General features: G+C 50.8%; 1 protein-coding gene across 7 annotated transcripts in view; it reads left to right on the top strand.

Annotated features, from left to right (window-relative positions):
- ATP2B2 (ATPase plasma membrane Ca2+ transporting 2) overlaps nucleotides 1-27,294 on the top strand; it is a 660,007-nt gene that overhangs the window by 253,028 nt on the left and 379,685 nt on the right. For 4 of the 7 annotated variants that reach the window (XM_073564307.1, XM_073564309.1, XM_073564310.1 and 1 more), the window contains exons 6-11: nucleotides 11,206-11,463; nucleotides 11,539-11,664; nucleotides 14,237-14,362; nucleotides 14,541-14,573; nucleotides 15,163-15,258; nucleotides 19,658-19,699. In XM_073564307.1, coding sequence (XP_073420408.1) covers nucleotides 11,206-11,463; nucleotides 11,539-11,664; nucleotides 14,237-14,362; nucleotides 14,541-14,573; nucleotides 15,163-15,258; nucleotides 19,658-19,699 — 681 coding nt within the window. The remainder of the gene's footprint in view (nucleotides 1-11,205; nucleotides 11,464-11,538; nucleotides 11,665-14,236; nucleotides 14,363-14,540; nucleotides 14,574-15,162; nucleotides 15,259-19,657; nucleotides 19,700-27,294) is intronic. The other 3 variants (XM_073564311.1, XM_073564308.1, XM_073564306.1) reach the window with 2 other exon arrangements.

Below are 27,294 nucleotides of genomic sequence, written 5' to 3'. Positions count from 1 at the left end.
TGTTGTGCAATTTTTCCTGAGTACACTGATACCCCATATGTGGGGGTAAACCACTGTTTGGGCACACGTCGGGGCTCGGAATGGAGGCAGCACTATTCGACTTTTTGAACACAAAATTGGCTGTAATAAATGGTGGCGCCATGTCGTGTTTGGAGACCCCCTGATGTGTCTAAACAGTGGAAACCCCTCAATTCTAACTCCAATCCTAACCCCAACACATCCCTAACTCTAATCTCAACCCTAATCATAACCCTAACCACAACCCTAACCCCAACACACCCCTAACCCTAATCCCAACCCTAATCACAACCCCAACACACCCCTAACCCTAATCCCAACTCTAATCCCAATCACAAACCTAACCCTAATCCCAACCCACCCCTAACCCTAATCTTAACCCTAGCCCTAACCCTAGCCCTATTTCTAACCCTAACTGTTGTGAACTCATTTTCTGGTTTACCTCTGGCTTCTGGTGAGGGTGGTGGAGCTGGCTGTGTTGACAGAGGAGTCGTGAGTTCTCCATCCGTGCTCCCTCTAGTGGTGACAGTAGGTAATGAAGCTGATCTAAATGGCAGAGACCTGCCACCTGAGGAGGAGGACTGTGAGTGGACATCAGGAGTCTCTGACTGGATTTAAGACAGCCAACTCCCTAATTTTGTGCTGGTGATTTTTTCCTGCCCTGAGGTTCTGGTTTCCTGTTCTGTTCCTGCCTTCTCAAGCTAAGTGTGCTCTGCTGTTTTTTCACATGAGATTTGGTCTGGTTTGCTCAGTTTTTGTGGTCAGCCAGCCCCTGCTGGGGCTGTGCTGAATTTCCATTCTTATGTCTCTGTTTATGCCAGTTTGCTTTTTGTCCCTGATCAGATTGGTCTTTTCCTTGCTCTGTCTTCAGAATATACCAGAGTGCTGATATAGGGATTTGAAGTCTAGCGACTTCAGGGTTTTTGTTATCAGAAAGTGTTGGACATTTTTTGGCAGGGTTTTGTGCTTGATTGCAGACATCATCTTTCCTTTCCTGTCCTTTCTAGTTAGTGTGGGCCCCATCGTTTGCTCAGCCTATTTTTCTATCTGTGTTTGTGTTTTCAATCTTGTCTCACCGACAATACATGTTTGGGGGCTGTCTATTGCTTTGGGGTCTGCAATCCGCTTAGTTACCAACCTCTCTGGTTTTCTGTGGCTTAGCTTGTTTTTCCTCCTCGGTGACTCAATCATAACACCTAACCCTATTTCTAACCCTAATTGAAAAATAAAAATATTTTATTATTTTTCACTATGGGGGGTGATAAGGGGGCGGTGATTTACTTTTTTTAAAATTTTGATCACTGTGAGAGTTTATCACAGTGATCAAAATAAGCGCCCATTTTCCAAGATGGCGGCACCCATGGACCGGGGCGGCGGGACCCCGGGACGGCCAGGGGGGTTAGTGGGTCTCGTGGGGGGGAGCGGAAGGTGGGGGGGAGCGGAGGAAAGGGGGAGGGGGGCACATTGTGACAGCAGCGGCCGATCGCCACCGTCAGTCTGCGGGGAGATTAACTTAGTGTCTCCAGCCATGTCCGATGCTATTTCAGCATCGGCCATGGCTGGATTGTAATAGTTCATCAATTTTCATTGATGAAATATTACTATTGCTCTGATTGGCTGTTTCACTTTCAACAGCCAATCAGAGCGTTCGTAGGCTCGGGGGGGCTAACCACCCCCCCTGTGGTGAAGCACAAAGGGTCCTGTCACTGCGGGTCAGGTGACCTTTCCATGACCCTGGTCACCCGACCCGCAGGGGGGCTTTGAAGTCATGACACAGCATATGCGTCATGAGTCAGATTGGCACGGACTTTCATGACGCATACGCTGTGTCACAGGTCGGGAAGAGGTTAACAAAATCACTGTTAAATATCAGTACCCGTTACCTCTGATGTCTGATTTATTCTCCAGAGTTAAAAGTGCCTGTTGGTTTAACAAGCTTGACCTCAGGGGGCGTATAATCTTATTCGCATCAAGCACGGGGATGAATGGAAGACGGCGTTTAATACTCCGGAGGGACATTTTGAGTACCTGGTGATTCTGTGACGAGTCAGCATCAGCTGAGTCGACTTTTTCTTTAGAGTGGACCCTCTGGGTCGTGGCACCCACCCACCTAGGGCGAGCTGACCTTGTGAGGAACCACCCCCTGTACAGGGAGTGTCAGGGGCAAGACCAAGGGGGTGAACCACCACGACTGCTGGAACCAAACGTCCGGCTCAGGTAGACACTAAGAACGAGTGTTTGATGACAAAGGACGTGCAGGAAACAAGACAAGACAGGACGTGAATTCAAAGGTATCTTCACTAAGGCAAACTCAAGGTTACATCAGGTGCAAGATGTGATAACAGGGAAAACGCAGCAAGGTGCGTGCGAGGGCACGCCAAGGTCCATGGCATGGTACGTGCCAGGAGGCACGCCTGGGTACAGGCAAGGGCTCAATGGCATCGGACAACTGGCAACGATCGTCAGGATCAGGGCATCCGGCTGCGGACATCAGCTCCGGACATCAGACCGCAGTCATCAGGCTTACAATCTCTGGCAGCGATCGTCAGGTTCGGGGCATCCAGCAGGCAAACCAGGGTTCAGGCAAGGAGGCACGACAGATCTCCAGACATGGTGCGTGTTAGGGAACATGCCAAGGTCCAAGGCAAGGTTCCAGGCAGGGTGCGTGCTAGGGGCACACAAGGGTCCAGGGCAAGGAGCGTGTGTAGGGGACACGCCAGGTTCAAAGTACAAAATACGGTGCGTGTAGGGGACACACCAGGGTTCAAAGTTCAAAGTACAAGACATGGTGCGTGTGTAGGGACACGCCAGGGTTCAAGGTCCAAGGCAAGGTCCTGCACATGCCGAGGGACATGCCAGGGTCAGGGTTCAAGGCAAGGTCCTGCGCGTGCCGAGGGACACGCCAGGGTCAGGGATCAAGGCAAGGTCCTGCGCGTGCAGAGGGGCACGTCAGGGTCAGGTTCAAGTCAGGGTGCGTGCTAAGAGACACGCCAAGGTACAGGCTAAGGCAAGGGCCTGCGCATGCTAGGAGGCATGCCAGGGTACAGGCTAGGGCCTGTGCGTGCAAGAGGGCACGACAAGGTACATGGCAAGACCTGCGTGTACTTTTACAGAAGCACGGGGAGGTATGCCAAGGGGCAGGCTAGGGCCTGCGCGTGCTATTAGAGAAGCACGCAAAGCACAGTGCAGAGACAGCGTGGGTGCAAGGAAGCACAGAGAGCACGGCTGGGGCACTGGCTAGCTGGTCAGGCTGAGGCACAGACAGACTGGCAAGACTGAGGCGAACCCGGCTGAGGCATAACAGGCGACACAGCTATCACTGGCCGACGAGCACGGCTGAGGCACAAGCAGGCGGGCACGGCTGAGGCACAGACAGGAGGCTAGGAAGGCCAGGCGCATGCAAAGGGCACACGAAGAATCAAGGCAAGGCAAGAAACAAGGCAAAACTAGACAATGTACGGAACAAGGAGCGAAACGTAGGCAGAAGCACAGAGCGGGGTTCGAGAGAGTAAAGGACTAGCAGCAGAGCGTAGGCCGAAGCCCAGAGCAGGGTCAAGGGAGAACCTTGAGACTAGACATGGAATGTGCAAGAGAGCACCATAAGACAGAGTATGGAAAACCTGGCAGAGACAGAGAACGTGGAAGTACTACAAGGCTCAGAATAGCAAGGGCCAGACATGGCGAAACAGGCAAGGCAGAGAACAAAGGAAGTACTACAAGGCAAAGCATAGCAAGGACAAGACATGGCGAAAACAGGCAAAGGCAGAGAACATAGGAAGTACTACAAGGCCAAGGATAGCAGAGACAAAACATGGCACAAACGACAACACAAGACATGGAACGAGACAAGAGGAAGAATGCAATCACAGAGCGTGTGCAGAGAAGCACTACAGGGCAGAGTGCAGGGGCACGGAATACAGGGAGCGACCGAGCAGGCCAAGCAGCCACACAGGGAAGCAACACGATATTCAGGCCCAGACCATTGGAAGGGGCGGTCTGATATAGCACCATAGCACAAGCACTTCCGGGTCAGGACCAGGGAAGGACTTCCGGTTCAGTTCCTCCAGGGTCATAGAGAGCATTGCTAGATCAGACTGGGCTGGACCATAGAGAAGGTCCCATGATCAGGGGCTCCAGAAACACTGAGAGGTTAGCTGGGTCAAACAGTGCTGGAACATAGGAAAGGTCACATGATCAGGGGCAGGACCACAGAGACAACCACAGCAGGCAGAGCAGAGACGGGCGCGCACACAGCAACGGCGTGCAGCCATGAGGTACGCGTGCGCATACACACTGCTCCAGGAGTCACGCAGCACAGCAGTCATAAGGAGCGCAGGCACACTTCTCCAGGGATCTTGCAACATAGCAGACATGAGGTGCGCGTGCACACTGCTCCAGGGATCTTGCAGCATAACGGACATGAGGTGCGCATGCACACTACTCCAGGGATCTTGCGGCATAGCAGACATGAGGTGCGCGTGCACACTGCTCCAGGGATCTTGCAGCATAGCAGACATAGCGGGCATGACTGTACCCTCCTCCTTAAGCCCCCCGGGGCTGGAAAAAAAATTCTTTGGTGGAATCCAGAGTTTCAGTACAAGCCACTCCTGACAACGTTGATCCGCTATCGTGAAACGGACACCTGCACCGGTCAAGATACAGGAGCTGCAGAGGAAGACATGGGGATCCAGTGGGGAGGACTGCGAGTAGACAAGGAAGTCTTCTTTCTCTGGCTACCACAATTTTCCAAGCGAGTTCGGAGGGCATGGGCCGGGTCTGACTCTTCATCAGAACAGTGGCCGAGGTACCAGCGGAGGCCATGGTCTGAGTATTCTCTGACGAGTCAGTTTCAGCTGAGTCGACTTTTTCTTTAGAGTGGACCCTCTGGGTCGTGGCACCCACCCACCTAGGGCAAGCTGACCTTGTGAGGAACCACCCCCTATACAGGGAGTGTCAGGGGCAAGACCAAGGGGGTGAACCACCACGACTGCTGGAACCAAACGTCCGGCTCAGGTAGACACTAAGAACGAGTGTTTGACGACAAAGGACGTGCAGGAAACAAGACAAGACAGGATGTGAATTCAAAGGTATCTTCATTAAGGCAAACTCAAGGTTACATCAGGTGCAAGATGTGATAACAGGGAAAACGCAGCAAGGTGCATGTGAGGGCACGCCAAGGTCCCTGGCATGGTACGTGCCAGGTGGCACGCCTGGGTACAGGCAAGGGCTCAATGGCATCAGACTCCGGACAACTGGCAACGATCGACAGGATCAGGGCATCAGGCTGCGAACATCAGCTCCGGACATTAGGCTTACAATCTCTGGCAGCAATCAGCAGGTTCCGGGCATCCGGCAGGCAAACCAGGGTTCAGGCAAGGAGGCACGACAGATCTCCAGACATGGTGCGTGTTAGGGAACACACCAAGGTCCAAGGCTAGGTTCCAGGCAGGGTGCGTGCTAGGGGCACACCAGGGTCCAGGGCAAGGTGCGTGTCTAGGGGACATGCCAGGTTCAAAGTGCAAAACACGGTGCGTGTGTAGGGGACACACCACGGTTCAAAGTTCAAAGTACAAGACATGGTGCGTGTGTAGGGACACGCCAGGGTTCAAGGTCCAAGGCAAGGTCCTGCGCGTGCCGAGGGACACGCCAGGGTCAGGGTTCAAGGCAAGGTCCTGCGCGTGCCGAGGGACACGCCATGGTCAGGGTTCAAGGCAAGGTCCTGCGCGTGCAGAGGGGCACGCCAGGGTCAGGTTCAAGTCACGGTGCGTGCTAAGAGACACGCCAAGGTACAGGCTAAGGCAAGGGCCTGCGCATGCTAGGAGGCATGCCAGGGTACAGGCTAGGGCCTGTGCATGCAAGAGGGCACGACAAGGTACATGGCAAGACCTGCGCGTACTTTTACAGAAGCACGGGGAGGTATGCCAAGGGGCAGGCTAGGGCCTGCGCGTGCTATTAGAGAAGCACACAAAGCACAGTGCAGTGACAGCGTGGGTGCAAGGAAGCACAGAGAGCACGGCTGGGGCACTGGCTAGCTGGTCAGGCTGAGGCACAGACAGACGGGCAAGACTGAGGCGAACCCGGCTGAGGCATAACAGGCGACACAGCTATCACTGGCCGACGAGCACGGCTGAGGCACAAGCAGGCTGGCACGGCTGAGGCACAGACAGGAGGCTAGGAAGGCCAGGCGCATGCAAAGGGCACACGAAGAATCAAGGCAAGGCAAGAAACAAGGCAAAACTAGACAATGTACGGAACAAGGAGCGAAACGTAGGCAGAAGCACAGAGCGGGGTCCGAGAGAGTAAAGGACTAGCAGCAGAGCGTAGGCCGAAGCCCAGAGCCGGGTCAAGGGAGAACCTTGAGACTAGCCATGAAATGTGCTAGAGAGCACGATAGGACAGAGTCTAGCAGCGGAGCGTAGGCCGAAGCCCAGAGCCGGGTCAAGGCAGAACCTTGAGACTAGACATGGAAATGTGCAAGAGAGCACCATAAGACAGAGTATGGAAAACCTGGCAGAGACAGAGAACGTGGAAGTACTACAAGGCTCAGAATAGCAAGGGCCACACATGGTGAAACAGGCAAGGCAGAGAACAAAGGAAGTACTACAAGGCAAAGCATAGCAAGGACAAGACATGGCGAAAACAGGCAAAGGCAGAGAACATAGGAAGTACTACAAGTCCAAGGATAGCAGAGACAAAACATGGCACAAAAGACAACTCAAGACATGGAACGAGACAAGAGGCAGAATACAAGCACAGAGTGTGTGCAGAGAAGCACTACAGGGCAGAGTGCAGGGGCACAGAATACAGGGAGCGCCCGAGCAGGCCAAGCAGCCATGCAGGGAAGCAACACGATACTCAGGCCCAGACCATTGGAAGGGGCGGTCTGATACAGCTGCATAGCACCTGCACTTCCGGGTCAGGGCCAGGGAAGGACTTCGGGTTCAGATCCTCCAGGGTCATAGAGAGCATTGCTAGATCAGACTGGGCTGGACCATAGAGAAGGTCCCATGATCAGGGGCTCCAGAAACACTGAGAGGTTAGCTGGGTCAGACAGTGCTGGAACATAGGAAAGGTCACATGATCAGGGGCAGGACCACAGAGACAACCACAGCAGGCAGAGCAGAGACGGGCGCGCACACAGCAACGGCGTGCAGCCTTCAGGTACGCATGCGCATACACACTGCTCCAGGAGTCACGCATCACAGCAGTCATGAGGTGCGCAGACACACTGCTCCAGGGATCTTGTAGCATAGCAGACATGAGGTGCACGTGCACACTGCTCCGGGGATCTTACAGCATAACATGAGGTGCGCGTGCACACTGCTTCAGGGATCTTGCAGCATAGCAGACATAGCGAGCATGACAGATGCCTTTTGGGCTCACTAATGCCCCTTCTGTCTTCCAGTCCTTTATGAATGATATTTTCTGGGACTTTGTGGATAAGTTTTTGATCATTTATCTGGATGATATTTTGATCTTTTCCAGTGATTGGGACTCTCATGTGGAACATGTTCAGACTTTGTTCCGGAATTTTGAGGGAGAATTCTCTCTATGTTAAGGGATTGAAATGCCTTTTTGGGGTACAGAGGATTTCATTTTTGAGATTCATTTTGTCCCCGTCGGCTATTGAAATGGACCCGGCCAAGGTACAGGCCATTTATGATTGGGTTCAGCCCACTTCTTTGAAGGCTCTCCAGAAGTTTTTGGGTTTCTGGTATTGTTAAACCACTGACTGATTTGACCAAAAAGGGCGCTGATGTGGTGAATTGGTCTCCAGAGGCTATCTCAGCATTTCAGGAGCTTAAGCTTAGATTCACTTCTGCTCCGGTTCTACAGCAACCTGATGCCTCACTCCCATTTCAGGTGGAGGTAGATGCTTCTAGGTTGGTGCAGGAGTCGTTTTGTCCCAAAGAGATTCGGTGACTTCTAAGATGAATCCCTGTGCCTTCTTTTCTCAAAAATTCTCCCCATCTGAACGTAACTATGACGTGGGGAATCGGGAATTGTTGGCAATGAAATGGGCATTTGAAGAGTGGAGACATTGGTTGGAGCGAGCTAGACATCAAGTCGTGGTCCTCACCGACCACAAGAATTTGATTTATCTTGAATCAGCCAAACGCTTGAATCCTAGACAGGCTAGGTGGGCCTTGTTTTTCACGCGTTTTAATTTTGTGGTCTCTTTTCTTCCGGGCACTAAGAATGTTAAGGCGGACGCCCTTTCTAGGAGTGTCTTTGTGGATTCTCTTGATGTGACCGAGCCTACTACCATTCTAAATGAGGGTGTAGTTCTTTCCGCCATTTCACCCGATTTGAGACGTGCCCTGGAGGAATTTCAGGAGGATAAACCTGAGCGTTGTCCTATGGGAAAATTGTATGTTCCTGACCAGTGGAGGAAGAGAGTAATGTCTGAAATTCATTGCTCCGCGTTGGCTGGTCATCCAGGTATTTTTGGTACCAGAGATTTGGTGAGTCAGTCCTTTTGGTGGCCTGCCTTATCTCGTGATGTCAGGAATTTTGTGCAGTCCTGTGGAACTTGTTCTCGGTCCAAGCCCTGTTCTCTTTCTAGTGGGTTGTTGATGCCCCTGCCGGTGCCCAGGAGGCCATGGCCTCATATCTCAATGTGTTTTATTTCTGATCTTCCTATCTCTCAGAGAATGACTGTTATCTGGGTGATCTGTGATAGATTTTCTAAGATGGTCCATCTTATACCACTCCCAAAGTTGCCATCTTCTTCTGAGTTGGTGCCCTTGTTTTTACAACAGGTGGTTCGGTTGCACGGGATTCCTGAGAACATTGTGTCGGACAGAGGAGTCCAGTTTATTTCCAGATTTTGGAGAGCTTTTTGTTCCAAACTGGAAATTCAGTTATCTTTCTCCTCTGCATTTCATCCTCAGACTAATGGGCAGACTGAGAGATCAAACCAGACTTTGGAATCCTATTTGAGTTGTTTCATATCTGCTGATCAGGATGACTGGGTCTCATTTTTTTGCCCTTGGTCTAATATGCGGTAAACAATAGGGCTAGTTCTGCCACTATGAGGTCGCCCTTTTTCTGTAACTTTGGGTTTCATCCTCGATTTTCTTCAGGTCAGGTGGAATCTTCGTCCTGCCCAAGTGTGGATTCTGTGGTAGAGAGAATGCAGCAGATTTGGGACCAAGTGGTGGATAAGTTGTCCCACTCTCAGGAAAAAGTCCAACGGTTTTTTCAACCGGCATAGGACCATTGGTCCCCGGTTTAAAGTGGGTGATATGGTTTGGTTGTCTTCAAAGAATATTCCTATGAAGGTTGCGTCTCCAAAATTCAAGCCATGATTCATTGGACCTTATAAGAATTTGGAAATCCTTAATCCTGTTTCTTTCCGTTTGGCTCTTCCAGTTACGTTTAAGCTTCATAACGTGTTCCATAAATCCTTGTTGAAGAGGTTTGTAGAGCCAGTAGTTCACATGGCAGCGCCTCCTGACCCTGTATTGGTTAAAGGTAATTTGGAGTATGAGGTAGAGAAAATATTGGATTCTCGTTTGGCTAGACGGAGACTCCAGTACCTGGTCAAATGGAAGGGTTATGGCCAGGAGGATAATTCTTGGGTCTCTGCTTCTGACATTCATGCCGAAAGATTGGTTCGTGCTTTTCACTGGGCCCATCCTGACCGGCCTGGTGGCGTGGATGAGGGTTCAGTGACCCCTCCTCAAGGGGGGGGTACTGTTGTGAATTCTCTCTCTGGCTTCCCTCTGGTGATTACTGAAGATAGTGGAGCTGGTCAGACTGAGAGTTCTATTTCTGGGCTCTCTCTGGTGGTTGCTGGAGGTAGTGGGGCTGATCTGATTGACAGAGGCTTGCCACCTGATGATGAGGAAGACGATTGGAGATCTGGGGTTTCTGATTGGGATTTAAGACAGCTGACTCTATCCCTGCTGGTGATTGTCTTCTTGTGCCTCCTGAAGTCTGATATCTCCTGCTCTGTCCCTGCATGGTTCAGCTAAGTGATTCATTTGCTATTCTGTTTGCATTTGATCTGGTTTTGTTTATCTCTGCTTTGTGCGGGTCAGCTAGCTCCGGCTGGGGCTGTGCTGAATCACCGCCCATATGTTACTGCATGTGCCAGTTTGTTTTGTCCCCTTTTATATTGGTCTCTTTTTGCTTTGCTTTCAGAATATACCACAGTGCTGATATAGTGGGGGCGAAGTCGTGCGACTTCAGTGTTTTTGTGCATCAGACATGTTGGACTTTTTGCAGGGTTTTTTGCGTGATTGCAGACAGTGTCTTTCCTTTCCTGTCTAGTCAAGTCAGTGAGGGCCCCATCATTTGCTCAGTCTGTTTTTCTGACTGCGTTTGTGTTTTTATCTTGTCTCACCGACAATATATGTTTGGGCGTGATCTATTCCTTTGGGGTCTGCTCCTGGGCAGTTTAGAGTTCCCCTTCCTTGCTTTAGGCTTAGTTAGCTCTCCGGCTGTGCCAAGGCGTCTAGGATCATCGTAGGTACGCTCCACGGCTACTGCTAGTTGTGTGGATAGGATCAGGGCTCTGTATCTGCTTAGTTACCAACCTCTCTGGTTTTCTGTGGCTTAGCCTGGGCCTGCTATCCTCCTCGGTGACCCAATCATAACAGGAGTGCCTGTATTACATGTGTGATAATATACGGTGGGAGTCTGTATTACACTTTGATATTACACAAGGGATTGTCTGTATTACACGTGTGATATTGCACAGGAGGGAGTGTCTGTATTACATGTCTAATATTGCACGCAGGAGTGTCTGTATTACACGTGTGATATTACACAGGGGAGTGTTTGTATTACAAGAAGGGAGTGTCTGTATTACACATGTGATAATATATGGGGTGAGTGCCTGTATTACACGTTTGATATTACACCGGAGGGAGTGTCTGTATTACACGTGTGATATTACACGCAGGAGTGTCTGTAGGACACATGTGATATTACATGGGGGAAGAGTCTGTATTACACGTCTGATATTACCCTGGGGGAGTGTGTGTATTACATGTGTAGAGGGAAGGTGTCCTTGAATGGTCAAGGATATGACATGCAGAGGATGAGTTTGTGTGTTGGGGTGGCATATAAATTAGGTCTTCATGAATGCTCAGGGTTCTGTATACTGAAGAAGTCTGATTGGTGGCTCAGAGTATGGCTAACAGAGGTGGTCAGCTTCTCATTGTGAATTCCTTGCAGGTTGTGGTGGAGTTGCAGCTGGAACAGAAGATGAGGGTGAAGCAGAAGCAGGTTGGATTGAAGGAGCTGCTATTCTTCTCTCGGTTGTCTGTGTTGTGCTCGTCACTGCCTTCAATGATTGGAGTAAAGAAAAGCAGTTCCGAGGTCTCCAAAGCCGTATTGAGCAGGAGCAGAAGTTTACAGTGGTGAGAGCTGCTCAGGTCATCCAGATTCCAGTGGCGGAACTTGTGGTTGGAGACATTGCACAAGTAAAATACGGTAGGTTTTATGGCTGCTGCTGATCAGCTCATCAGACAGAAAGGTAAACATTCATCTGGATTCTGTCATCCTCAGGGGACCTGCTTCCCGCAGATGGCGTCTTTATTCAGGGGAATGATCTGAAAATTGATGAAAGTTCTCTAACCGGAGAGTCAGATCAGGTCCGCAAATCTGTGGATAAAGATCCCATGCTTCTGTCAGGTAATGTACAACCCGGAGCAGAGACGCTCCACCAGAGCGAGATGGTGGCTCATCCTCCGATCCATGGAGACCATGACTGATGTCTCTTCACTGATCCACCCAAGGACAGATTATCAACAAGACCAGAAACCCAGGGCAATAGATGCCCAGAGTGAATCAAGGGTAGACCAAATGCTTTTGATGTTCTCTCCTCATGAGAGTGATACCAGAGCTATTAATACCCTCTTGCCCCCTCATCAAGGGTAATATCACAGGTATAAATACCCTCTCTTCATCGAGAGTGGTAGCAGAGTTATGCCCTATCATGATGGAGAATGTCCTGGACCCATTTGTGTGCAGGATCTCCATGCTCCATGATCCGGGAGGATTTTGTTAGCAGACATGTGTGTTTTAAATCTCTATATGTTAAAATTGCAGGATGGTCCAGTCTCACTGACCCGCCTGAGTTAGCTGCCATCGAGGGTTCTCTGTCATTGCTATGCTCGAGTGAACTAACATAGAGTCCCTCTCATTGACCTACCCGAGCAAGCTATGTCAGCTTACCCGGGTGGGCCAATAAGAGAGCCCTCTATCTCAGCTTGCCTAGGTGGGCCAGTAAGACAGAGCCCTATATGTGAGCTCGCCAAAGTGGGCCAGTAAGAGAGAGAGCCCTCTATGTCAGCTTGCTAAGGTGGGCCAGCAAGAGAGCCCTCTATGTGAGCTCCCCAAGGTGGGCCAGTAAGAGAGAGAGCCCTCTATGTGAGCTCGCAAAGGTGGGCTAGTAAGTGAGAGAGCCCTCTATGTGAGCTCACCAAGGGGCCAGTAAGAGAGAGAGCCCTCTATGTGAGCTCGCAATGGTGGGCTAGTAAGTGAGAGAGCCCTCTATGTGAGCTCGCAAAGGTGGGCTAGTAAGTGAGAGAGCCCTCTATGTGAGCTCACCAAGGTGGGCCAGTAAGTGAGAGAGCCCTCTATGTGAGCTCACCAAGGGGCCAGTAAGAGAGAGAGCCCTCTATGTGAGCTCACTAAAATAAGCCAGTAAAAGAGAGAGCCCTCTGTCAGCTCGCTAAGGTGGACCAGTAAGAAGAGAGCCCTCTATGTGAGCTCGCAAAGGTGGGCCAGTAAGAGAGAGAGCCCTCTATGTCAGCTCGCCAAGGTGGGCCAGTAAGAGAGAGAGCCCTCTATGTGAGCTCGCCAAGGTGGGCCAGTAAGAGAGAGAGCCCTCTATGTGAGCTCGCCAAGGTGGGCCAGTAAGAGAGAGAGCCCTCTATGTCAGCTCGCCAAGGTGGGCCAGTAAGAGAGAGAGCCCTCTGTCAGCTCACAAAGGTGGGCCAGTAAGAGAGAGAGCCCTCTATGTGAGCTCGCCTAGGTGGACCAGTAAGTGAGAGAGCCCTCTATGTGAGCTCGCCAAGGTGGGCCAGTAAGAGAGAGAGCCCTCTTTGTCAGCTCGCCAAGGTGGGCCAGTAAGAGAGAGAGCCCTCTATGTCAGCTCGCCAAGGTGGGCCAGTAAGAGAGAGAGCCCTCTATGTCAGCTCGCCAAGGTGGGCCAGTAAGAGAGAGAGCCCTCTGTCAGCTCGCCAAGGTGGGCCAGTAAGAGAGAGAGCCCTCTATGTCAGCTCGCCAAGGTGGGCCAGTAAGAGAGAGAGCCCTCTGTCAGCTCACAAAGGTGGGCCAGTAAGAGAAAGAGCCCTCTGTCAGCTCGCCAAGGTGGGCCAGTAAGAGAGAGAGCCCTCTTTGTCAGCTCGCCAAGGTGGGCCAGTAAGAGAGAGAGCCCTCTATGTCAGCTCGCCAAGGTGGGCCAGTAAGAGAGAGAGCCCTCTGTCAGCTCGCCAAGGTGGGCCAGTAAGAGAAAGAGCCCTCTGTCAGCTCACCAAGGTGGGCCAGTAAGAGAGAGAGCCCTCTTTGTCAGCTCGCCAAGGTGGGCCAGTAAGAGAAAGAGCCCTCTGTCAGCTCACCAAGGTGGGCCAGTAAGAGAGAGAGCCCTCTATGTGAGCTCACCAAGGGGCCAGTAAGAGAGAGAGCCCTCTATGTCAGCTCGCCAAGGTGGGCCAGTAAGAGAGAGAGCCCTCTTTGTCAGCTCGCCAAGGTGGGCCAGTAAGAGAAAGAGCCCTCTGTCAGCTCGCCAAGGTGGGCCAGTAAGAGAGAGAGCCCTCTTTGTCAGCTCGCCAAGGTGGGCCAGTAAGAGAGAGAGCCCTCTATGTCAGCTCGCCAAGGTGGGCCAGTAAGAGAGAGAGCCCTCTGTCAGCTCGCCAAGGTGGGCCAGTAAGAGAGAGAGCCCTCTATGTCAGCTCGCCAAGGTGGGCCAGTAAGAGAGAGAGCCCTCTATGTCAGCTCGCCAAGGTGGGCCAGTAAGAGAGAGAGCCCTCTATGTCAGCTCGCCAAGGTGGGCCAGTAAGAGAGAGAGCCCTCTATGTCAGCTCGCCAAGGTGGGCCAGTAAGAGAGAGAGCCCTCTATGTCAGCTCGCCAAGGTGGGCCAGTAAGAGAGAGAGCCCTCTGTGTCAAGGCAAGCAAGCCGACATAGATTTGTTTTCTTACTGATCCTCCCTGAGACACATGTATGTGGCCCCTGTGACTGATGGGCTGTCACCTTTCCAGGCACCCATGTGATGGAGGGATCGGGGAGAATGCTCGTCACTGCCGTAGGTGTGAACTCCCAGACTGGAATCATATTCACCTTGTTAGGGGCCAGTGAATCCGAGGATGAGAAGAAAGAGAAGAAAGGTGAGTGTCCCCATTCTGCTGTGTCTGGCATGTCTCATCTATGTGCTGATGAAGAGATGAGGACGGTGAGCTGTGGACTTAGCGCCTTCCCGTGCCGCCATGATCACTGCATCGGACTCGTGTGCCCGCCATGTGTATAACATCCTATTTCTATTTTGTTTTCATCATCATCACACAGGTGTGAAAAAGGAGGATGGCGCCAATGTACCAGGTAGTGTGAGACGTGTAGACGTGACCCCCGGGACCAACGCTACGCACACTGCTACACATCGCTGCTCAGATAGACCGTATTGTCAGGCAGTAGCCAGTTGTCAGACTTTGCCCCGTCAGGCCCAGGGGGAAGAAGTGGTTGTCTGGCCATTACTAGCATGTCTTCTCTGGTGAACGGGACTGGACGGCACATTCAGGGGAGGCGGCGCTGTTCTGACACCGCCGTAGTTGCAGCTCAGGGGGAATATATGGAATAAATGCCCCATGTAGTGCAATGTGTTAATGTGCAGCTGACCCCCAGACTGGTGGGACGCGGCCTGTGGGGGGTGCACGGAGCGATTGGACCTCGAGACGGACTTATTGAATGATCATGATTTGTGGGTGCAGGATCTGCTCATCGGACCCCCATTACAATACTAGGGGGTTAGTATAACTGAGGGCACAATGGAGCACGGTGTTCCTGGGAGTCTTTTTTGGGGGTGACTGTACATGCAGCGGTCACCACACCTTATGTCTTCATTTACATTTTCTTTGCTACATTCTTGTCTTTTAGTTAAATTCATTCTCTTATTTCTTTAAATTCCACACAGTCGGCTCCACTCATCCACCCCGTCACCTTCCTGCAGCTTCAGATGGTGCCGCAGGGGCAAACGCCACTGATAATGCCAATGCCAACTTAGTGAATGGTATGTCAACCCACTACATTTCCCATGATTCATCGCTCACGTGTGTAAGCAGCCATTGTCCTCCTCCGTATAGTGCGGGCTAATGATAAGTGATGTCTTCACTTTCTGCTCAGTCGGGGGTAGCAGGAGTTTCCTCTGCACATTCCTCACAGGTTAGATAGAAATGTCACTGATACATATGAGGTGCAGTCACCTAGACGACAGTACAATACGCTGCGCTGTGGGGTCCGCACTCCGGAGGCCCCCGCCACCCAAGAATCCTCCACCTCTCAGGAGGACATCGCCACCCAGGAAGCCCCTGCCACACAAGAAGTCTCCACCTTCCAGGAGGACCTCACCACCCAGGAAGCCCCCGCCATCCAGGAGGACCCAAACCCCAGAGGCCCTGGGGGATGTAGACAGCACCTATCCCATTGTAACTATGTCATAGGACCAGGGGATGCAGACGGCACATGCCCCTGTGTATCGATGTCATAGTACCAGGAGATGCAGATTGCACAGGTCCGGGTGTAACGATGTCATAGGACCGGGGGATGCAAACGGCACACACCAAGGTGTAACAATGTCACAGGACCGGGGATACAGATGGCACACGTCCTGATGTAATGACATCACAGGACAAGGGAAAGCAGACGGCATACGCCCCAGTGTAACAATGTCACAGGACCGGGGATACAGATGGCACACGTCCTGGTGTAATGACATCACAGGACCAGGGAAAGCAGACGGCATACGCCCCAGTGTAACAATGTCACAGGACCGGGGATACAGATGGCACACGTCCTGATGTAATGACATCACAGGACCAGGGAAAGCAGACGGCATACGCCCCAGTGTAACAATGTCACAGGACCGGGGATACAGATGGCACACGTCCTGGTGTAATGACATCACAGGACCAGGGAAAGCAGACGGCATACGCCCCAGTGTAACAATGTCACAGGACCGGGGATACAGATGGCACACGTCCTGATGTAATGACATCACAGGACAAGGGAAAGCAGACGGCATATGCCCCAGTGTAACAATGTCACAGGACCGGGGATACAGATGGCACATGCCCTGGTGTAATGACATCACAGGACCAGGGAAAGCAGACGGCATACGCCCCAGTGTAACAATGTCACAGGACCGGGGATACAGATGGCACACGTCCTGATGTAATGACATCACAGGACAAGGGAAAGCAGACGGCATATGCCCCAGAATGTCATAAGACTGGGGAATGCAGACATCACAGGACCGGGGGATGTAGACTGAACACGTCTCGACATAATGATGTCACAGGACCAGGAGATGCAGACGGCACACACCCCAGTGTAATGATGTCATAGGACCAGAGGATGCAGACAGCACATGCCCCGGTGTAATGACATCACAGGACCAGGGGATGCAGACAGACGGCACACATCCCGGTGTAATGACGTCACAGGACTGGGGGGTGCAGACAGACGGCACACATCCCGGTGTAATGACGTCACAGGACTGGGGGGTGCAGACAGCACACACCCCAGTGTAATGATGTCACAGGACCGGGGGATGCAGACAGCACATGCCCCGGTGTAATGACATCACAGGACTGGGGGGTGCAGACAGCACACATCCCGGTGTAATGACATCACAGGACTGGGGGGTGCAGACAGCACACATCCCGGTGTAATGACGTCACAGGACTGGGGGGTGCAGACAGCACACACCCCAGTGTAATGATGTCACAGGACCGGGGGATGCAGACAGCACATGCCCCGGTGTAATGACATCACAGGACTGGGGGGTGCAGACAGCACACATCCCGGTGTAATGACATCACAGGACTGGGGGGTGCAGACAGCACACATCCCGGTGTAATGACATCACAGGACTGGGGGGTGCAGACAGCACACATCCCGGTGTAATGACGTCACAGGACTGGGGGGTGCAGACAGACGGCACACATCCCGGTGTAATGACGTCACAGGACTGGGGGGTGCAGACAGCACACATCCCGGTGTAATGACATCACAGGACTGGGGGGTGCAGACAGCACACATCCCGGTGTAATGACATCACAGGACTGGGGGGTGCAGACAGCACACATCCCGGTGTAATGACGTCACAGGACTGGGGGGTGCAGACAGCACACATCCCGGTGTAATGACGTCACAGGACTGGGGGGTGCAGACAGCACACATCCTGGTGTAATGATGTCACAGGACCGGGGGATGCAGACGACACAGGACTGGTGTAATGACATCATAGGAACGGGGGGGATGCAGACAGTACTTGACTGGCGGATGCAGATGGCACACTCCCTGGTTTAACGATGTCATAGGAACGGGGGATGCAGGCGGCACACACCTCGGTGTAACAAGCTCATAGGACCTGGGGATGCCTCAGCACAGGATCGGGGGATGCAGACGGCACACGCCACAGTGTAATGAAGTCCTAGGACCTGGGGATGCAGACGGCACAGGGCCCTGTGTAATGATGTCACAGGACTAGGGGGTGTATATGGCACATTTCCCAGTTTAACAACGTCACAGGACTGGGGGATGCATAAGGCACACGGCCCTGTGTAATGATGTCACAGGACTGGGGGATGTAGATGGCACACGCCACAGTGTAACAATGTCATAGGACTTGGGAATGCAAGTGTCACAGGACTGGGGATGCAGACAGCACGCGCCCCGATGTAATGACTTGACAGTACCTGGGAAAGCAGATGGCACTTGCCCCGTTGTAAAAACTGTCATGCCAAGGCAGGCGGAGCAAGGTTAGTGAACCCACTAGACATCAGAGAACTCTGTGGAAGCTGAACCCTAGTGACCAGCCTGACAAGGATGTCAGATCAATCAGCAAAGTTTTATTCAGGTTTTAAAGCAGTTGAACCCAAAAGGGAGAACCCCCTGGGCTGAAACACAGAATACACCCGAGGGCGCTCCAGCGAGCGAACTCCTATACAGGCTTAGACCTGACACAGCCAAGGAACCTGACCAGAGGGTCAGACCAAAACGGGACAGTGGTACTGGGAGAGTAGGAGCAAAAGGTCCAGGGAACCGGAGAATGGGAACCAGCAGGGCCCAAAGATACAGTGTCCGAAAGGAAGATGGTAGGTATTCGGGAGAACTACACTAGGCGAAAAACACTGGATATTAGTTCAGGCAAGACAAGGCAAGACAGAATAAGCAAGCACTGATCTGGGACCTGAGAACAACAACTAAGAACAAAACACAAAGTTGCCCAGGCACCTCCCAAATGAAGTGAGGACTTTAAGTATGCACAGACCATCACCGCACAGCCAGCCCTAATAGAGAAGAGGTGCCCTGCTGCTTTAAGGTTACTAGCAGAAAACAGAGCTGCAGATCGTCTGGACCCACGGACAGGGTGAGTGAGTTGCATAGCGCCGCGTGAGGAGCGCCGGTCTCCCTCTCCATGAGAGACCGGGTCTGTGGCTGAGGGCATGACAATGACATCAGAGGATGGGGGCATGCAGATGGCACACACCCCAGTGTAACAATGTAATAAGACCGGGGGATGCAGACAGCAGACACCCCAGTGTAACAATGTCATAGGACCAGCGAAAGCAGACGGCACTTGTCCCGATATAATGATGTTACAGGACCAGGAGATGCATATGGCACATGCCCCGATGTAATGATGTCACAGGACCGGGGGTTGCAGACGGCACAGGACTGGTGTAATGGCGTCACATGACCGGGAATGCAGACGGCACATGACTGGTGTAATGATGTCACTGGACCGGGGGATGCAGACAGCACACCCCGATGTAATGACATCATGGGGGATGTAGACGACACAGGACTGGGACATGCAGATGGCACAAGCCCCGGTATAACAATGTCATAGGACCGGGGAATGCAGACAGCACATGCCCCGGTGTAATGACGCCCCGGTGTAATGATGTCTGGGTGTAATGACGTCCCGGTGTAATGACGCCCCGGTGTAATGACGTCCCAATGTAATGATGCCCCGGTGTAATGACTTCCCGGTGTAATGACGCCCCGGTGTAATGACGTCCCAATGTAATGATGCCCCGGTGTAATGACTTCCCGGTGTAATGACGCCCCGGTGTAATGACGTCCCAATGTAATGATGTCCCGGTGTAATGACTTCCCGGTGTAACGTTTTGCCTATGTTCCTCAGTTCTGTGTATATAGTGAGGGAAACACAGCAGTACATCCACACTGTATAGAGAGGAGACACATATAGCACATGTATAGGAGCATACATTGCAGATCTGGAGATTTACGCACATGTAACGATGGTCGTAGCCTCCAGTCTCAGCTGTAGAGCCGTTTACAGTTTTACATTTATTCTTTGCAATTATTCATGTTGTTCATTGTTTGTTCTGATGTTTCGTGTTTTTTTCCCTGTTGTCTGTCGACTTTTCATCGTGTAGGCAAAATACAAGATGGCAATGTGGAGATCATCCAAACTAAAGGTAATGAAGTGACACCGCCGGAGCCGAGGTATATGCCAGAACAACCTATATTACAATGATACTAAAAGTTAGAATGCGGTCATGAACAAACCAATCATAATGTGATATTATTCATCCGAATACGGAAGAAATCAGTAAATCAAATATATCGCAGCAAAAACTATGTATATGAAGGAGGGATGCAGGGTCCAATGGTGTGTCCGGGGGACGCAGACCAATAATGCCACTATAGAGAGCGTACAGACACCTGCTCCCTGCGTGGTCGACCGTGGACATGGCCCCCCACACAGCCATCTGTCACTGGAAAATCCTCATGTCATGCCCTATTAATATTCATGTACGAAAACAAAAGATGATGGAGACGAGCACGAACCTTCTGCCTCGCTTCTATCCCTTTATAGAGAAGTGGAAACTGATATCCACAAAACATCTTTAAGCCTCCATCATATTTGACTCTAGGTACTGTGTTCTTTTCTTTGTAGGCCTCATTCCATTTTCGGTGAACAGTATATTGATGTGCTTTACCAAAAACCTCTAGGATTTTGGCTTACTCTTGCACATTTTGCCAAATTGTAGTTTAGCTTTTTTTTGTGTCAGCAGTGAGGTCCTCTTGGGTCTCCTGCCATAGCATTTCATTCAAATGTGGATGAATAGTTTGCACTGATGCACTCAGCCTGGAGGACAGCTTGAATTTCTTTGGAACTTGGGGCTGCTTATGCACCGTCTGGACTATCCTGCTTTGCAACCTTTCATCAATTTTTCTCTGCCGTCCACATCCAGAGAGATAGAATCATAGAATATTAGAGTTGGAAGGAACCTCCAGGGTCATCGTGTACAACCCACTGCTCAATACAGGGTTCACTGAACCATCTCAGACAGATGTCTGTCCAGCCTCTTGTGACGAACAGCCCACGGCCGTTCGCCCAAATACGGGCGACTAACGGGGTCCCGCTGCCACCAAAACGCGACGGACAACGGACCCTGTGTCACCACTATGTCACAGTCCCACCACTGACACAAGTGTATCAGCGGACGGAGGGACGAGACACACTGCCGGCACACGGCTATCACAGGCACAGTTGGGGCTTATCTTAGTTATCCCACCACTGGCTCCATGTGACCAAAATATCCAGCAAGCTACTCTCGCTCTACAATTTGCCGCAGGGGGGGTTTAATTTGGATGCCCCACCACTGCTATCAATCTTCCAAGTACTGCGGGGATTTATGTATATCCCACTTTCTCAGTTCCACTTTGGAACTCGCAGCTCTCCGGCGCCCCCCTTACCCTCAGGTCAGTCAGGGAACTGCACCTAGGATAATTAGTCGCCGGACGGACTGCCTGTTGTGAACCGGCAATTGGGCTTCTGCAGTAAGGGAATTATCAATGCTGTGGCCGCAGCCCCTTATTCAGCAATATAAGACCCTTCTGTACTGCCAGCAAGCCGCAATAGCCGTACACAACGCGCTGCCACCAGTCACGGTTACTTAATTCACAGTGTTAAATTAAGAGGGTCCGTGGCAAACCCCTTGAATTAGTAGCGATTATCTAACAAAGGCGTATAGTTCGATTCTTAGAGCATGGAGACAGATCTAAATAATTATATCATTTATTCCCCGAAAAAGTAGGGCAGTGATTACAGATAAAAGTTGCTATAAAATTGAGACATAAAATATGTACATTAGACAAGTATAAAGCAAAGTGGATGAAAGAAGAAGGTACACTCACATTTAGTCAATTGTTGTTAGGCATCCCATGTGGCTTTAAGGGGGGTGGAGGCGGAGCTGATGTCTCCGCTCATCTGGGTTCTGCTCAGCACAAGGATTGGAGCTCTTGTGACCTGGTTTGCCCAGGGAATGCCTTATAGACTTTCCTATGTGACATCACGGAGAGGTGCATTCTGGGTTGATCCCACCTCTCTCATCCAAGTTTTGTTTTGGCTACAAAACTTAGATTAGCTATAACTTTATGGGAGAAGCTGGTATGGACTCATCAGTGGTATCATGTTTCCCAGCGTAATGAGCCCATCAAGAAAACATCAAACATCTATGCGATATGACCGTCCATTTGGGGACAAATCATATCTCATGTTCTCGACATGTTAGGACTTGGGAAGTGACACTGTAGCGGAGCTGGGACCGCTCGGATCACAGAGATATGGTTATTATATCTCTATGTTGTACGGTTTTCGCAGGGCAGGCTCTTAAAGGTTTACAGCTAACCTTTATTTCAAACAAAGACCTTTTTCCCGCACTTTTTTTTCCAGCTGAGAGAAGCCAAATGGGGTGACAGGAAATTGGTTTATGGCACTTGGGGGAAGGGAAGCTGCTGCAGTGTGCAATGTAACTGAGACACTGGCAGGCAGCTTCTCACAAAATGGAGGATTTGTTAGCACATTGCAACAGAAAACATATCTTGCAGACATTGTACATCACACCTCCCCCCTTAAGAGGGCGCTAAGGAGGCATTACCTCTCGGTAATCGGCCATGCGCACCTCAGCGGGTTCGCCCCGGCGGGACAACCCATCGGCATTGCCGTTTTCACTGCCCTTCCTGTGTTTTACAGTAAAGTCGTACTGTTGAAGGGCAAGGCTCCAGCGGAGCGACCTTCCATTGGTTCCGGACACTGTGTGCAACCAGCTCAGAGGGTTGTGGTCAGTTACCACCGTGAAGGCGCGCCCGTACAGGTAGGGCTGCAAACGCTGCAGTGCCCACACCATGGCCAGACACTCCTTCTCGATGGTCGAGTATGCCACTTCCCTCGGCAAAAGTTTCCGGCTCAGGTACAACACGGGGTGCTCTTGGTCCCCCGAGTCGACCTGGCTTCCGGTTGGCCTCGTAGTTGTCGGCGATCTGCGCCGCTTTTTCCGCGTTCGTTGGTTCGCGGTCCAGGATGAACTGTCGGACCTCAGCTGGGCAGAGATGCAGGAACTGGTCTCTGATCATCAGGTCCCGTAGCTGCTCAAAGGATTCAACGGACAGTCCATGGATCCACTGGTCAAGGTGGGTCCTGAGTCCTTGCACCACATCACTGTAGCTATCATGTGGGCCACGTTGGAGGTGCCGGAACTTCTTTCGGTATACCTCAGGTGTCAGCCGATTTTTGGCGATCAGCGCCTCCTTTATGGCGCGATAGTCATCATCATGCGCTTGCGGAAGAGAAGCAAACGCCTCCAGAGCTTTGCCTTTTAGCCCTGGGGTCAAGTACCTGGCCCATTGGTCTTCGGGCAGTCGGTACTGTCTGCAGGCTTTCTCAAAGGCTCGCAGAAACGTGTCCAAGTCCCCATCCTTTTCCATCACGGGAAAATGCTCTGGCCGGGGTTTAGGAGTCTTGACGCTGCTGGGCTCACTGCGTCGAGCTGTGGGGGCATTCCACCCCCCTCGGAGCATCTCCAGCTCATGGGCTCTCTGAGCTTCTGCTTGGCGCTCGGCTCTCTCCTGAGCTTGCTGGATCAGCTGCAGACGTCCAACATGGTCTTCGGCAGGGAGTTGCTGTAGAGCCAATTGCAGATAGGGGTCCAGGACTTCCCGGCTGGCGGTCTGCACCATCTGGACCCCTGCGGCTGCACCATCGGCATTGGTGCTGCCTTCTGCGCCCTGGCTCTCTTCCCATTGCACTAGAGCCGCGACCAACTGGGCTTTGGTCTTGTCGGCGACATCAATCTGCTTTGACGTGCACAGGGACCTCAGGATGTCCTTATTAAGCTGCTTATAATAAGATTCTCCCCACGTAGCCATGGTTGCCAAATAAAAGATAGAAACAAAAAACGAAGAAATGGGAGGGAATACTTGTACGTACACACATATGTCTCAGAACTAGTAACCACTGAGTCTGTTCTCCAAAACCTATGATGCAGGATTCCTGCAGGAACCGTGCAGGTTTTTAGTGAGAGGAATGATTGCTCAAACCAAATCACTAATGCTCTAGGATTATCCCACCGCGCTGCCACCAATATGTGATTAATAGCCCACGGCCGTTCGCCCAAATACGGGCGACTAACGGGGGTCCCACTGCCACCAAAACACGACGGACAGCGGACCCTGTGTCACCACTATGTCACAGTCCCACCACTGACACGGGTGTATCAGCGGACGGAGGGACGAGACACACTGCCGGCACACGGCTATCACAGGCACAGTTGGGGCTTATCTTAGTTATCCCACCACTGGCACCATGTGACCAAAATATCCAGCAAGCTACTCTCACTCTACAATTTGCCGCAGGGGGGTTTAATTTGGATGCCCCGCCACTGCTATCAATCTTCCAAGTACTGCGGGGATTTATGTATATCCCACTTTCTCAGTTCCACTTTGGAACTCGCAGCTCTCCGGCGCCCCCCTTACCCTCAGGTCAGTCAGGGAACTGCACCTAGGATAATTAGTCGCCGGACGGACTGCCTGTTGTGAACCGGCAATTGGGCTTCTGCAGTAAGGGAATTATCAATGCAGTGGCCGCAGCCCCTTATTCAGCAATATAAGACCCTTCTGTACTGCCAGCAAGCCGCAATAGCCGTACACAACGCGCTGCCACCAGTCACGGTTACTTAATTCACAGTGTTAAATTAAGAGGGTCCGTGGCAAACCCCTTGAATTAGTAGCGATTATCTAACAAAGGCGTGTAGTTCGATTCTTAGAGCATGGAGACAGATCTAAATAATTATATCATTTATTCCCCGAAAAAGTAGGGCAGTGATTACAGATAAAAGTTGCTATAAAATTGAGACATAAAATATGTACATTAGACAAGTATAAAGCAAAGTGGATGAAAGAAGAAGGTACACTCACATTTAGTCAATTGTTGTTAGGCATCCCATGTGGCTTTAAGGGGGGTGGAGGCGGAGCTGCACGTCTCTGCTCATCTGGGTTCTGCTCAGCACAAGGATTGGAGCTCTTGTGAGCTGGTTTGCCCAGGGAATGCCTTATAGACTTTCCTATGTGACATCACGGAGAGGTGCATTCTGGGTTGATCCCACCTCTCTCATCCAAGTTATGTTTTGGCTACAAAACTTAGATTAGCTATAACTTTATGGGAGAAGCTGGTATGGACTCATCAGTGGTATCATGTTTCCCAGCGTAATGAGCCCATCAAGAAAACTTCAAACATCTATGCGATATGATCGTCCATTTGGGGACAAATCATATCTCATGTTCTCGACATGTTAGGACTTGGGAAGTGACACTGTAGCGGAGCTGGGACCGCTCGGATCACAGAGATATGGTTATTATATCTCTATGTTGTACGGTTTTCGCAGGGCAGGCTCTTAAAGGTTTACTTCTAACCTTTATTTCAAACAAAGACCTTTTTCCCGCACTTTTTTTTCCAGCTGAGAGAAGCCAAATGGGGTGACAGGAAATTGGTTTATGGCACTTGGGGGAAGGGAAGCTGCTTCAGTGTGCAATGTAACTGAGACACTGGCAGGCAGCTTCTCACAAAATGGAGGATTTGTAGCACATTGCAACAGAAAACATATCTTGCAGACATTGTACATCACACCTCTATTTGAAGACTTCCATTGAAGGAGAACTCACCACCTCTCATTACAGCTTGTTCCACACATTGATCACCCTCACTGTCAAAAAGTTTTTTATTATATCTAAACTCTATCTTCTCCCTTTCAGTTTCATTCCATTGCTTTTCGTGTTTACATGTGCAAATGAGAATGATGATTCCTCTACACTGTGACAGCCCTTCAGATATTTGTAGACCCCTATTAAGTCTTCGCTTAGCCTTTTTTGCAGCTAAACATTCCCAGATCTTTTAACCGTTTCTCGAAGGATGTACTTTGCAGTGCGCTTACTATCCTGATAGCTCTTCTCTAAACTTGCTCCACTTTTCCAATGTCTTTTTTACAATGTGGTGCCCTGGACTGGCACACAGTATCCAGGTGAGGTCTTACCAAGGAGGAGTAGAGGGAAATAATGACTTCACGTGATCTAGACTGTATGCTTCTCTTAATACATCCCAGAACAACAGTGCTAGATTCGCTAGAGTACCATGGGTTGTAAACTTCTTGATTACGCTGTGCACCGTGGACAAAGGAACATGAAGATCTCTGGAGATGGTCTTGTAACCTTGAGATTGTTGATAATGTTCAACAATTTTGGTTCTCAAGTCCTCAGACAGTTCTCTTCTCCTCTTTCTCTTCTCCATGCATAGTGTGGCACACACAGCCAGACTGTGCAAAGACTGAGTCAACATCTCCCTTTTTTATCTGGTTTCAGGTGTGATTCTCATATTTCTCACACCTGTTACTTGCCACAGATGAGTTTCAAGGAGCATCACATGCTGGAAACAGACTTTACCCACAATTTTGGAAAGGTGCCAATAATTTTTCCCCGCCCATTTTGGGAGCTTTGTATGAAATTATGTCCAATTTGTCCTTTTCTGTGTTGTTCAAATACACACAAAGTAAAAAAACATTTGTACAAAACGTGCAATTGCAGATATTTCCTGAGAGAAATACTCTTTTCATACTTCATCAGTGCCAACACTTTCGGCCATGAATGTATACTGGTTCATCCTGTCCAAAAAAACACATCAAAGCAATCCTAAAATATCCCCAAGTTTGTTCCTCCCACCGGAAAGTGGAGCCTTGAAAATTTTGGAGAGGTTGAAGGCATCACAAGTGGGCAGGCAGTGTGGCATTTTCATTTAAAAATATCTTCAAGCTTTTGACTAATACTTCATAAAACATAATGCCAGAAAATACATCACAGATCTACACGTAATGCCACAAGCCATAATGCTATTCACCAGTACGGTATGAGGACTGGGTCGATCATGCAAAAATAAGGAATAGCAGGTAACTAAAAATGTCCAATGACTGCAGTTTCCCAAATACTTCAGTAGTGGCTCTTGTTGCAGCTGTATTGCCAGAGTAGAGGATTTTATTGCGGCTACGTTCCCGGTACAAGCTCTCGTTGCAACTACATTTTGGCTGTCGTTGTGGATACGCTCCCGGTAGTGGCTCTCACTGCGGCCATATTCTCAGGAGTCGCTCTTGATGCTGCTACTTTGTTTTTCTGCTTCTACTATAGCTTTGTCCCGCAATACTGGCTATTTCTGTTACTTTTTGTTGCCGGTAGTGACTCTTGTTTCGGCTACGTTCCCGGTAGTGGCTCTAGTTGCAGCTACGCTCCCGGTAGTGGCTCTCACTGCGGCCATGTTCTCAGGAGTGGCTCTTGATGCTGCTACTTTGTTTTTCTGCTTTTACTCCAGCTTTCTCCCGCAATACTGGCTATTTCTGTTACTTTGTTCCCGGTAGTGGCTCTTGTTGCAGCTATACTCCCGGTAATGGCTCTTGTTGCGGCTACGTTCCTTGTAGTGGCTCTCATTGCGGCTATGTTCCCGGTAGTGGCTCTTGCTGCTGATAAGAGCAACTACCGAGAACGTAGCAGCAACAAGGGCCACTACCAGGAATGTGTTGCCGCTACGTTCCCAGTAGTGGCTCTAGGTGCTGCTACGTTCCTGGTAGTGGCTCTCGTTGTGACTACGTACCCACGTACCCGAGAGTGGCTCTCATTGCGGGTATGTTCTCAGTATTGGCTCTCATTGCCAGTAGAGAATTTTATTGCGGCTACGTTCCCTGTACAGGCT

This window comes from Dendrobates tinctorius, unplaced genomic scaffold (genome assembly GCF_039654945.1).
Source record: "Dendrobates tinctorius isolate UK_male_01 unplaced genomic scaffold, ASM3965494v1 ptg000449l, whole genome shotgun sequence".
NCBI classification, from domain to species: Eukaryota; Metazoa; Chordata; class Amphibia; order Anura; family Dendrobatidae; genus Dendrobates; species Dendrobates tinctorius.
This window is presented reverse-complemented; position numbering and strand designations above follow the sequence as displayed.